This window comes from Dicentrarchus labrax, unplaced genomic scaffold (assembly GCF_905237075.1).
Source record: "Dicentrarchus labrax unplaced genomic scaffold, dlabrax2021, whole genome shotgun sequence".
Lineage (NCBI taxonomy): Eukaryota > Metazoa > Chordata > Actinopteri > Moronidae > Dicentrarchus > Dicentrarchus labrax.
The window spans coordinates 29,225,957-29,239,637 of NW_026136718.1; the positions used below are offsets into that span (position 1 = coordinate 29,225,957).

General features: G+C 38.9%; 1 protein-coding gene across 11 annotated transcripts in view; it reads left to right on the forward strand.

Annotated features, from left to right (window-relative positions):
• szt2 (SZT2 subunit of KICSTOR complex) overlaps window positions 1-13,681 on the forward strand; it is a 117,416-nt gene that overhangs the window by 34,169 nt on the left and 69,566 nt on the right. For 7 of the 11 annotated variants that reach the window (XM_051377721.1, XM_051377726.1, XM_051377727.1 and 4 more), the window contains 7 exons: window positions 1,675-1,813; window positions 2,771-2,906; window positions 3,218-3,338; window positions 3,487-3,639; window positions 3,849-3,951; window positions 5,368-5,482; window positions 7,754-7,841. In XM_051377721.1, the coding sequence (XP_051233681.1) occupies window positions 1,675-1,813; window positions 2,771-2,906; window positions 3,218-3,338; window positions 3,487-3,639; window positions 3,849-3,951; window positions 5,368-5,482; window positions 7,754-7,841 (855 nt within the window). Of the gene's footprint in view, window positions 1-1,674; window positions 1,814-2,770; window positions 2,907-3,217; window positions 3,339-3,486; window positions 3,640-3,848; window positions 3,952-5,367; window positions 5,495-7,753; window positions 7,842-13,681 lie in introns of all 11 variants that reach the window. The other 4 variants (XM_051377722.1, XM_051377725.1, XM_051377724.1 and 1 more) reach the window with 1 other exon arrangement.

Consider the following 13,681-nt stretch of genomic DNA (forward strand, 5'->3'; position numbering starts at 1 on the left):
TTTTAAAAGATTAAAAGATTTTATGCAAGATTGGCAATATAGAAACCGAAATACACGATCATCAGAGTATGAGACATCAGATGATAAAATACATTTGTCATCCTACTTTTTAAGTCTTAAACTGAAGATTCAGATATTCAACAACACAAAATCAGACATGACAGCTGTGAATTTTAATACATTAATACATTTTAATAAAATAAACAGTATTAGAATAAAGTTTAGTGCATGGTGGTAGGCGCGGAGGGAAGGAGGGGCTTCTTTGGCTTCAGCCCCAAATGGTTTCTCGAAAGCCCCTTTTAGGCTTTTAAAATAGCTTCAACTTTGTGTAATTTCCCAACCATCTCTCTGACTGGACCAAAGCAAAAAGTTGTTACTTGAGAAATACCCATGACACTATTATGGCATGGATTCAAATGTTAGATTTGTCAGCTAAACATTAATTTTGTGAACTCTAACATAATTGAACAAAATAGGTTTCAAAATTAGTAATTCTGTTTACACTAAATCCCAACCCTACCTATGATATGCAACTTCAGAATAAGAACATCAGACATTTTTTTCCCTCTCTTTAGATATCAGGAGTGAAAATTCTCATCATTTGTTGTGTTCTGGTCTCAGAATGAAGAAGAAAACAGTTGGTAGAAAAAGCGCTAATAAAATATTGAGCAGAAGGGATCAAATGTTTTCTAAGACAACTGAATGCCTCTGCAACAACTTTAGATTGAAGAGGAGAAGATATTGTGAACATATACAACCAGAGTGGTACAGTAAGTTGCAGGGGTATTATGAAACTGTTAAATCTGTTTGAGATGAAGCTCAATGTAAACAAAGCCATTTATAGTTCATATCTATGATCCATGATCAAGAACAGCAAGAGCCATCAATGACTATCTTTACATGTATACTAATTTTCCACTAATATTCTGAATATGACATATTCTGAATCCTTTTACCTCTTGGATATTCCTAAAATGGGTGACTGTGGCTCAGGAGGTAAAGCCACTTTGTCCACTAATCAGAAGGTTGGTGGTACAATCCCTGAACCCCAAATTCAGTGCCATCAGTGTATGAATGTGTGTGAATGAATGAGTTTCTGTTTCTGATGAGCAGTTGGCACCTTTCATGTCAGCCTCTGCCATCAGCATATGAATATGTATAAATGGGTGAATGTGACATGTAGTGGAAGTGGAAGTAGACTAGAAAGGTGCTATATAAGTGCAGTCCATTTACCATTGAACTGGTCTTAATAGATCCAATACTCAAACTGAAGAATACAAATCTGTATCATCTGAATACAGTTAAAATTAGAGTGCTTCAGTATCAGCACTCCATATTGCAGTTTTTAAGTGGGAATTTCTTTTAATTAGTTATGATTAGTGTGTGTGTGTGTGTGTGTGTGTGTGTGTGTGTATGTATATATATATATATATATATAATCACACACACGCACAGCCATAGAAGTGAACCTTGTGGAACACCACTGATAGTACTGCTTGATACTCAAACAGTTAAAAGACTTTACTCACACTGGTAAATCAGTTTGCAGAGATGAGCAGTTTTTCGCTCATGCTGTTGTCATTGAATGTCTGTTACAAAGGTGTACAGACTTAGCATGACTTCCGTGATGAAGATAATGTAAATTATGAAATCCTAACCTCTGTGTGTTTTAAGGCTATGATGGCGGCAGCAGTGACTCTGAGTGTGAGAGCCCCACCCTGGATGAACAGGAGTGTCAGTCACCATTGATGCCCGACTTCTGGCTGATTGTTCAGATCCACCAGGACAGAGTGAAGGTCTACTCCCATTCCAGGTCTGACAGACCTCAGGAAATGCTCTCAACACCACAGTTGATTCCTCTGTCTTTATTTAATATTTAGTAATCAGCCTATAGTAGGTGGCCTATACTAATCAAGAATTCCAGATTTGGACGTCATCTTTAACATTAACTTTTGCTTATTCTTTTAGGTTTAGAAGTAAAAGAACTGTATCACATTTCATGGAAAATTGCACCACCTGGTCTTTACTAATTTCTGTTCCTAGCTGCATCCTTGTTTTGCAGTCTGTAGAATGGATTTTATATTGGTTGCACTAACCAAACTTAAGCCTGTCTTAACTACACCCAGTCTTAGCAATGCGTGTCCATGTGAATGCCCACACAACTATGGCTATTGTCTAGCAGCGTGCGTTGCTAGGATACATTGTTAAAAATCTCCTGCTGTCCTACTAATTTGTAGTGTATCATATTTAATTTGTGGCAATGTTATGGAGGATCAAATAAAGGAAATGGTAATTTCATGAACATTAAGATAAAGAATTGTTCAGAAAACGATGTCTAGAAAAGTATGTATGGTAAAAATATAAGAGAATGTAAAGAAAGAAATTTCTTGGAGAATAATCCATCATTTACTACTACTATGTGTAAGATTTATGCTTGGTCTTAGTGAGAAGAAGGCTAAAACCTAAATGGTGCCACCGGCTTAACTATTAGGTCGGACTTGGAAGGCCAAGTTACGACCGACCGAGCATAAGATAAGCTATTTGACCTCATAATTAATTTCAGTTTAAACATTTTGTAAAATGGTGATGTCATTCATTCTCAAAGGAAAATATTTTGTCCTTGCTGATAGTGTATGTAGCTTCATTGAAACTTAAATGGGTACGTTCCAGTCAAACTTTCAGCACAGTTCCTAGGACGGATTCTCAGATGCTTGATTACGGCTGGTGATTGGATACCACTCTTTTCTTAGGATCTGTCATATATTTGCAGGTGCTTCACAGAAGGAAAAGAGGTCATTGCTGAGGAATTGGAGAAGAAGGAAGAAGATGAGGAGCTGCCTGAATACTTGCAACTGCATCAAATGGTTGTCAGGAAGATAGGTGAAATCTGCAGAATTGTCAATCAGGTAGATACTGCAGCACTCAAAACTACATCACAGATGTAGTTAGTAAAACAGGTGTTTTAGTTTTTCAAAAACTTGCCTACAAATGTTTTAAAAAATCATACAAATAAAGTAATTTTGGTAAACAGATTGGATTTTTCATTTTCAGGTATGTAAGTTTTTTCACAGAGACCAGTGCCAACTTATAGTGCCAAACATGATTTGGTGTAAATGCAATATATATAGCAACTAACACACATACATCAACACAGTCCAATAAACACTTTGTGTAGTTGCTTGTGAAACGCTTCCTTTGTGTGTTTGTGTGTGTGTAGCGTATGCTGCTGCAGGACCTACACGACAGCCATGTGTGTAACTCTCTGCTGGTGGCTGAGAGTGAGGAAGACATCTGGAAGAATGAGTCTCTCTACAGGCAGAGGCTCAATGCCTCCGATGGTAAGTCAGAAGAAGGTGCAGATAGTTGGGCTTTTTATTTGTTCAGGTTTTGAGATTTATGTTTACGTCATTTAATGTCAGCTTTTTGCAGTTGTGTGTAAATACTTACGTGCCCTTGCCCTTACACTGGTTGACCCTGTCTACACAGATTACAACACAGAGGAGAGCTACCAGGCCAGAGACTACCTGGCAGCTACCATGCAGTTCATCCCTGGACATTTTGCCTGTGATGTGGTGTGGAGCACAATCATCCACATTCACCCACGTCTCAAGATGGGACCCAACATGGGGGTATCAAGAGGTGAGTGGTAGATCTGAACACTTGGGTTTATATAAAGATCATGTTCCTATGTAGGTATGACATCCACAATGACAAATCTTTGCAAATCTTTCACAGGGGTTACAGTGGTGGAAAGTTTTTATATTCACATTAATGAATTAACCTCTTCTTAATTAACCTCATCTTTATTTTGCAATAATGCTCAACATGTTTTTTTCTCCCTATTGTAGCGATTCAGGCCCTGCGCTCTGTGCTGAACTCTTTCTGTGTGGTCAACAGGAAGAACATGTTTGTCTACCAGGAGCGTACAACTAAATCAGTCTTCTACCTCAGGTCAGACTTTTGACTTTTGAAAGTGAAAAAGCACTTCTTCACTGGATTTCAATCTTTCTCTACTTGGTTCAAGGTGTTTTTCAGGATTTTCATCCCAAACTGACTAAAAAACAATATCTTATACCCCTCCTTTACATGCAAGGGCTTTGGGACTGTTGCAACACAGCCAACCTATAAACTTTATCCTTAAAGGGCAAGTTTTTTAACGGAGATTTTTGATCTCAGTCTGCTGGAATCGACCCACAGATGTTCTCAAGGTAGTATATCAGAAAAGGAAATCAATCTTGCTAGAAATTGAACTGCTGTCAAACACTGCATTGCGAGTAATTGTGATTTTGTGGTGTCCCGGGCCAGATAGTGAAGCTTCCATTTCACATTTTTAACTGTGAGACTGGAGGTTGTCCTCACAGTTCACAAATCATTTCACGACTTCAACAAGACTGGGTTGGTATGATTCATCCGGAGAGTGAACAAACAGAAGAGCAACGATGGGAAGTTAACTAAGAGCATGCAAAGATTTAGCCGTGCTTCCATCCAAGTATTTTAATGCGCATTTAGAAGTATCACATTAGAATAAGTTGATTTTGAAGAAATTTTAAAAAAATCCTCGATCACCACTTATTTTTTTGCCTTTTTTCAAATAAATGATCTTAATGGGGGATGGAAATAATTTTTCCGAATAAGCTCTGATGTTGCGAACATTTAAATCACATTACTGATGAGCTGTCTACATTCTGACAGTCTCCTCATTTCTCCCATGGCTCTATAATACATCCATGATCACATGATCCACACAGATCTGATGGAACCTTCCTCTCATTAATATGTATGAGGGGACTGTCAAAAACAGGAAGTCAACAGTTAAAACAGGCTTACTTCAGTAATTTGTGATTATTTTCAGGATATTCTGTTTCATGATGGTGAAGCTCAGTCTTCTTGATCTACTGATGCTTGGATTGTACCATGTTTGTATGCTGCTTTGGACAAAAGCATCTGCCAGTGAATATGTAATGTAAATGTAGATGCCATTCAACTGACACAATATAGCAGGTAAAAGGTCTTAAAAAGTCTTAATTTTAACCTACTGAAAGTTGCAGAAACCCAAGTTATCTTGCCAAGCTTGTACACAGCAGCAATGGAAGCTCGTATGAAACTGTTTGTCACAATTTGACCCTTTGCCTTGAGCAAATATGACACATTCTATTTAGTAGTGTCACATTAGTCTTTGGTTTGACACACCTTCTTGAAAACATTAGCACATTAGTGCTCTCAGAATAGGTAAAAAACACCGGGGATGGACATGAAAGATAAGAGAGAAAAAGTATAGATTAGTCAAAAAGGGTTGATATAAAGGTTTTGGAGAAACTTAAGGGACATCAATTCCATACCTTGTGTTGCTTGTGTTCATGTTTCCAGACTTTGTGAAACATCATTAACCGGGAAATACTCTGACATGGATGGAAACCTCCACATGACTCGCTCCATTGGGCTTGCCAGGAGTCAAGAGCCCTTGTTTCCCGAGGACCTTATGGTAAGTGAACAGGTATATCTATTTTGATTGAAAACATTGTTATTGACATGTCAAGTTTGGTCATCAAAGTCTGGTTGTGGTTCTCATCAGAGCTGCTGATTAGTAAAGAGTTTGTTTTTACATATATATGTCAGTGTCCCCCATTAAGTATCAATAACCTGAATATTAATCCTCAGATCCACTCAACACCCCCAAAATCAGTCCTTCCAGGAAAATGCTGAGTTTTTTTGTGATTGTTGCGGGCAAAAATCCTTGATTATGCGGCACATTTTCTTAAAAAATGAGATGGAATATGCGGGATATTTATGCAATTTTATGCAATGAAATTGTGGGAACTTGCAAAAATTGCTGGAACTTGCAAAAACTGCAGTTTGATGAAAGAGAAATAAAAGTGATTCCCCCAACACCCTGTTCTCACTAGGCTACTACCTTAATGTAAAGAGTCATTTGTAATTACTTCCTATGATAAGCAAGCATACTGCATCACAGAAAGTGCTGGGAATATTTAAGTTCTCATCTTGTTTTATTTCAGACCTTAATAAACACATGGCTCAAACTTACAAAACATTGATGAGTCAAACAAGTTCTGTAGCTTTACAAAAGGAATATGCTACAACTTCTGTAAAAATGAATAAATAAAAGGGCTTCATCATGGCTTCATCGCAGGGTTTGCAGCTTTTCGATGATGTTCACGTTGGGTAATTCCGTCACTTCATAACGTTCCCATGGCAACAGGGGAAAATGGCTGCTCTTGTGTGAAGTAAACGCAACATTTTTCAACTTTCTGCTAAGATATATGTGACTTTTTTGCAACGAAAATGTGGGGATAATGAAATCATGCAAGCCCCGCATATTTTGCGCGGTAATCTGCAATTTATGCGGCGAAAGTGCGGCGTATATGAAAAAATGCGGCCCCTGCATAAATATGCGGACTGTGGCTGATTATGCATTGAATTATGCGATCGCATAATCGCGTTTTTCTGGAGGGACTGCAAAATGACAAAACTATCTATGTATTACACTCTGTATGTATTGCTGCAGCAGATTGACAGAGAGAGAGAGGGATGGGTTAACAGTGCAACGAGCTGTTAAAGGTTACATGTGTTCCCTGGCAGTAACATGTGTCTCTAAAAAATCTTTATCACTGCCATTTCACCAGTACTTCCAGTTCCATAAAATTCCATCAAGGGCAGCAGTAACGCCTCCTGAACTAAACAGTTTAGAGCTCTGTCAACTTTGTATCGACATCTTGCCTAAATTAGCACTGCACACAAATCTTCTTTGGAAGTTTAATTGAAAAATCCACCAAATGTTTCACCCATAAGAGGCCTGCGCCGTCACCTCCTGTCCGCTCTAATCACTGTAATGACGCCAAGGTGGAGCAGTGTTCCCTTTTCTGACCTGTTTTTTTCTGACAAACCCGTGCCATATTGTCTTAGAAGCAGCGTCTGAACCAGGAAATAAAGATGTTAAAATTTAGGTAAAGAAAGAACAAAGAAGCAATTTACATACATTGGTGACATTTCTAAAAGTTGAAGGGAAACTGATTGAGAATACATGTTTGTAGTTAATTTTCATTTCATTTTCACGTTTTTCCTTAATATAGTAACTTCCAGAAGTTGTGTGTAACCAAAAGTACAATGGATAACAGAAAAGTTTTAGTTCAATGACTGTAATTCTCACCCTGTGCTTCTCTGCAACTTATCTGATGCTCTGAAGTGGAAATTAAACTGTGAGCTGCCGGCTACAGCATGTAGGCGATAAGGCAGGAAACCATGGCATATTTTCCCCTGCAACCCACACAGGCTCATTCTAGCAGGGGTTGATGGACAGTTTTTAAAGCACTTACATAAAGCAGCAGAAGTCATTCTCGACATACTCCCACCATATTTCCACACTGGCCCATGCCTGTGGAGCGGGCAGGAACTGGGTTACTGTGTAAATGCTAACATGAAGTGCAGTCTGCAGAATTGAATTCTCCTGACTTGTTGTCTGCAGAGGCAGAGAGGAAAAACAGATTCAGAAGTCCATGTTCACTTGCTCATCTTATCTCCAGTTAAGTAGATTGGTGAATAGGAAGAGTAGGGCGAGGGAAGGATTTCGATATAGAATGCCAAGTCCCTGCATAAATAATTCACACAGAGATGAAACATACTACCTAATAACTGTTTGTCAAAGCTTAGTCTGTGTAATCATTCTCAACCTGGATTAGTTGTGTAGTCATGACGGCTAGTAACAAATTGTTGACATCTTTGTTATCTCATTCTTTAGGGTTCCAGGTCTTCTCTGGATGGCTCTCGGCCAGTTGGACAGGTAGACAAGCACATCCTGTTGCTGGTGCATGGGGTGGGAAATGCAGGTAAGAGCTGGGAAACATGAAGGGCTGATAATGATTTGCATTTTCTTCGGTTAGCAAAAGTGGTGGAGCAGTAAGAAGAAATCAGCGGTAAAACCAAGATTTTTATAGGCATACAGTTTTCTTGCTGAAGGCAGATTCACCTCTGGTCTGTGAGCTATAAGCAGTAGGGACTCTATGGATCAAGGAGGAAAGCCATAATTGGATTTATATAATCCCAAGACTACCTGGAAGCCAGTGAAGTAACTTTAGAACAGCAGTAAAATTAGCTATTTTCTTTGTTTCAGTTAAACTCTGGCAGCAGAATTCTGTAAAAACTTCTATTGGTCTATAGAGACCTGTTTGTTAGACCAGACTCAAAGACCCATATTAAAATAAAGTTAATGACCAATAACGAGAGCTTCAGTGATTTACTGAGTCGACTCGAGGATTCATATGTTGGATTGTTCAAGTCTGTAAAGATGGCTCAGGTGATCAAGATCATCAACTATATAGAGTTGAGTGTCATCGACATAGCAAGAAAACCTACCATTATGTTTAGGCATGATTACCTTAAGTGGTTACATATAACTGGAAAAAAATTTAGCTTTGTTAAAAATTTAGATTGTGGCACATCCATACGTTGTAAAAAACTGAAGCTAGTTGATTCCAAATTGTGTTTTGTCGAAAGTGTGTGCAACTGCAATTTTGGATGTGTGTGGGAAACAAGGAATGATTTAAAACTACCTCCACTGATGCGACGAATCATCGACTTTTCAGGGGCCATACTTTTTTCAGCGATTTATTTTATTTCGTACAGCATGCTAACATGCTATACTAAACTGGTAAACATTACCATATAAACATGTTAACATGTTAGCATTGTCATTGTGAACATGTTGCCATGCTAACATTAGCATTGGTGTTGATTTGTTTGATCTGTCCATTGGTTGACTCAATTCCGTGATTCATTCCAAACCCACTGTTTGTCTCCTCATTTTTCTCACTTAGTACCTCTCATGTAACTTGCAAGGAGGACTGTGATGATCGATGTGATCCATCATACAATTTAGTTCTTTATAACCACCATGGCTGCAGAATCTTAGTTTGTTTATTCATCACTGAGAGGGAAATTGGGGTGTTGGCAGTAGTTTAGGCAAAATACAGCATTATGAGGATAAAATGCATATATTTACTGTAGCTCTGCATGCCATTAATTCAAAAATTGACATTTCACAGTGGTATTTACACGGTCACCCTCCATCTGTGGGTAATTAGTAAACAAACATAGCTGGGTCCCAGCTCTCTTTGGCTGTAGAAAAGGGAGAAAGAAGAGTGAGGCAGATCATGCATAAATGGTAAAGCAGTTCTCAATAACTCCCCAAATGCTTTTGGCTAATCGTGTTGCTCGTGGTGTTGTGGGATGAGGCATTTCGAAGCTGGATTGCTGTCAACGCGAAGGAAGGCCTGTAGCGAGGCTCTGCACTCCTCCGTTGAACGAGGCGGTGAATGATGCCGCTCCACTGCACTGACAGCGCGGTGACAAGGGGGTGGAAAACAGCCAGAGTTGGAGACAGTTTTGCTAACATTCTCCGCTGCACTTCTGCTCTCAGTGAGTGTGGCTCGGTCCACTGACAGAGCAGCCATTTGTCACCTACTTCTGCAGACATGGCTGTGGAAAAAAGGCTCCTGCAAAGTTTTAGACACAATAGTATGCAGTGTGTCAGAAGGAAGTCATTTCAGTCAAGTGCTTGTGTTTTGACTAACTGAGATCAGTGTGAAATAACACTGCACACATGGTGTTTCTTATTTGTTGGTGGCAAAAAAAAACCTACTAGTGTGTACTCTGTATATTGTCGAGAGAACAGTTTGTGTTTCTGCTCAGTGCTCATATTCTCATTTTCAGCCCTGTTTCCCTCGGAGTTGTAACTTAATTTATTTATTCTTATAAAGATTGTACAGAAGCCGAGAACAGCCATGCTTGCAATACAGTTGTATGCAAAACTTTGGCCACCCTTTGGCAAATAATAATAATTTTTTCATTGAAAAGATGTAAACACTGCCTCTTGATGGTATGGAACATAAAACACAATATTTGCAGCAAACATTCATTTTCAACTTAATTTTATTTCATAAATTGAACAAAAAAATTAAATAAATGAAAACATCAATGTGGCATGTGTATGGTTTGGGCACCCTACATTGTTAGTGCTAAGTAACCCCCCTCGGTAGATATCACAGTTTGCGAACACTTAACGTAGCCAGCTAGAAGTCTATTGGTTCTTGTATTTGGGATTTTTACCCAATTTTCCTTGCAAAAGGCTTCTAGTTCTGCAATATTCTTGGGGCATCTTGCATGCACAGCTCCTTCAAGATCTACCCACAGTTTTTCAATGATGTTTCAGTCAGGGGACCGTGATGGCCGTTCCAAAACCTTTCTCTTGAGGTAGTCCATGGTGGATTTCAAGGTACATTTAGGATCATTATCCTGTTGTAGAAGCTTCAGTTTTTTACAGTTGCTGTGATGTTTGCTGATATTTAGTGGAATTCAATTCAATTCAAGTCAATTTTGTATTGTATAGCGCCAATTCATAACAGAAGTTATCTCAGGACACTTTTCAAATAGAGCAGGTCTAGACCGAACTCTTTAAAACATTAATTACAGAGACCCAACAGTACCACCATGAGCAAGCACTTGGCGACAAGGGCAAGGAAAAACTGCCTGTTAAAAGGCAGAAACCTAGGACAGATCCTCCGGCTCTAGGTGGGTGGTCATCTGTCTCGACCAGTTGGGGTGAGACAGAGAGACAGACAGACAGATGCACAGTGACAACAGTATTGGCAATGGCAATCTAGCAGGACCATGGCAGGAGGCTCCACCAGGATCGATAAGAACCTGCGAGACAAGAAAGCACAAGAACTCCGGGGAAGAAGTGAAGTTAGTAACATGCATTAAAGGGACATGAATGAGTGCAGAAAGAGAGAGGAAGGGAGGAGCTCAGTGAACCATGGGAAATCCCCTGATAGTTTAGGCCTATAGCAGCATAACTAAGGGATGGTTCAGGACTCACCTGATCCAGCCCTAACTATAAGCTTTATCAAAGAGGAACGTCTTAAGCCTACTCTTGAATGTGGTGAGGGTGTCTGCCTCCCGAACCACAACTGGAAGCTGGTTCCACAGGAGAGGAGCTTGGTAACTGAAGGCTCTGGCTCCTGTTCTACTTAGATAGACTTATAGACTATAGGAACCACAAGTAGCCCAGCATTCAGAGAACGTAGTGTTCTAGTGGGGTAATAGGGTACTATGAGCTCTTTAAGATATGAAGGGGCCTGACCATGAAGAATTTTAAATTCAATTCTACATTTTACAGGGAGCCAGTGCAGAGAAGCTAGTACAGGAGAGATGTGATCTCTTTTCCTAGTTCCTGTCAGTACTCGTGCTGCAGCGTTCTGAATTAATTGGAGCGTTTTAATGGACTTATTGGGGCAACCTGATAATAAAGAGTTGCAGTCATCCAGCCTAGAAGTAAATGAATCCATTCATCTCTCCACCCGTGCAATTTTTGCAACACCACTGGCTGCAACACAACCACGAAACAGATCCACCCCCATGCTTAACAGTTGGGGAGGTGTGCTTTTAATTAAATGCTCATTTTTTAAATCATTATTATTATTATTTATTACAATTTATTTATTTATTTTGTAATAAATTGTCATCTCGAGGAAACGTGCTTGTTATCTCAAGATAACGAAATAATCAAACCGTTATCATGAGAACACGAAAGGACATTTCCTCTTATTACTTAATGTGTTAATTAATAATGTGTACCAGAGATCAGGAGTGCCATGCTGGCATTCAGGGATGACATATTATAGATGTAGCATTAGTTCAACATAATGGACAATGAATGGAAGAAGGATATACGACATGCCAGTTAATTAATTATTTTCATACTGACCAAAATGAGCCAGCAGACAGAAAAAGTGCATGAAAAGAATCCTTGGGCCCTTTTAAAAAAAAAATGTCACTCTTCTCTTGATACATTTTGTCAGTATTGCATCCCATTTCCAGGAAACCTTTACTGCAATCCCTTTCTTTTCACTTGCGTTATTATTCCTCCCTGAGAGTCATGACAGTAATTTTGAAAGCTGAAATCCAGTGTGATCAAATGAAACAGACATTCATTTTTGAGTTCTCCATAATCATGCCGTGATCTCAAGAAAACAAATCATTTTCTCATTATAAATGTGTTTTCTCAAGATAAATTAACTTGTGATTTCAAAAACAGCATTAAAGAAAATAATTGTAAGCCATGGTCGTTTGCGGCTTCCATAGGATTGGAATAAAGCTGGGCTTCTTAAAGTTCGGGTGAAGGCTTGGATCTTTTTCGAAACTGCAGTAAGTCTAGGCATATAATTATGTAAACTATATGAAACATTGCAATATGCACACATACATTTTTTTAGAAAAGAAATCAGGCATTTTAGGCGGCAAAAATCCTCAAAATAAAAATCGTGGAGGAACTTGATTCAGTGATATTTTTTTAAAATGATGACTAACGTGTAGTGATTGAGACATTCTACAGTTGATATTAATCTTTCCAGTGCTCTGGGCCAACTATGTAATGGAGACCAACATGTGTTTGGCACTTCTGTAATGTACTTTCTTGATATATCAGCAGCGGGCTATTATTAGCTGATATATCGGATGTAGATATGTTTTCTAGATATATTTCCTTGTGTTATAGCCTCGCTAGTGTGATTAAAGCTGCCTTCGTACTTATTAGATGGATTTAATTTGCAACCTACATTACATTGTACACATTTAGTTTACAACATAGATTGGTTGCCAGGGCCATTAAGCCAACAACACAACACAATGCAGAGTTCAGAGTAAATAGGATCAGACAAGGTAATGATTCAGAAAATATTGTATTAAAGTCCATGATCCTTCCAGTCCTCCATCATAGTCTTTGAGATAGATAGTCTGAAGGAGTCAAGCTATTGTCAGTTCCTGTCTGTGCGTTCACTCCAGCCCAGTCACAAGAAAGGTCATATCACTACCATGACAACTAGTTGTCACTGTCAATTACTGACATACCAAGATTATCTCTACTCAAGGTTTACAGAGAAAGAAGAAGAGAATGGAGAATTCAGAGAGGAATTTACAGGAAACATTCATTCTCATATAGTCCACCACTAAACCTATACAGCAGCTGCTTGACCAATAAACAGCTGGATTAGTAACTCTGTGTGGCAGGCACAGCTTTTAAGCTGTTGGGTCTCTGTAAATGTTTTAAGGAGTTCGATCTAGACCTGCTCTATTTGAAAAGTGTCCTGAGATAACTTCTGTTATGAATTTGCGCTATTCAAATAAAATTGAATTGAATTGAATTGAATTGAATTGAATTGAATTGAATTGAGCCCCTGTTCAAGGCACAATATAAAGCCCAGGCGAGTGCCAGGCAAACAGATGCTGTCTTCCTGAATAGGCACAATTTTATGCTGAGCTATTGAACTTGTTAAATTTTGTTCTAGTATGGACACTATTTCCTTTATTCATGTTGCTGTCATTGGTCTGGACCTCATAATATTCATATGTGGGCCTTGTTGATCACTGCCGGTGTACAGGCTGCTGTTCCCCATGTGGGCACCTTGATGGCACTGTTGTACTTGGAATAGTTCCCTTGTCTAAGACAGGCATGGATTACATCAGTGGCTTCTCAGAAGCACGACTCATTAAAATCCTTGTCTGCTCATCCACTCACTCCACTGTACTTTCAACTTTTTTTGCAGCATCACTGGATAGCTGTATTGAATTCCTCCTTGAAGTGTTGTTGTGTTTTTGTATTTTGTCAGCAGAA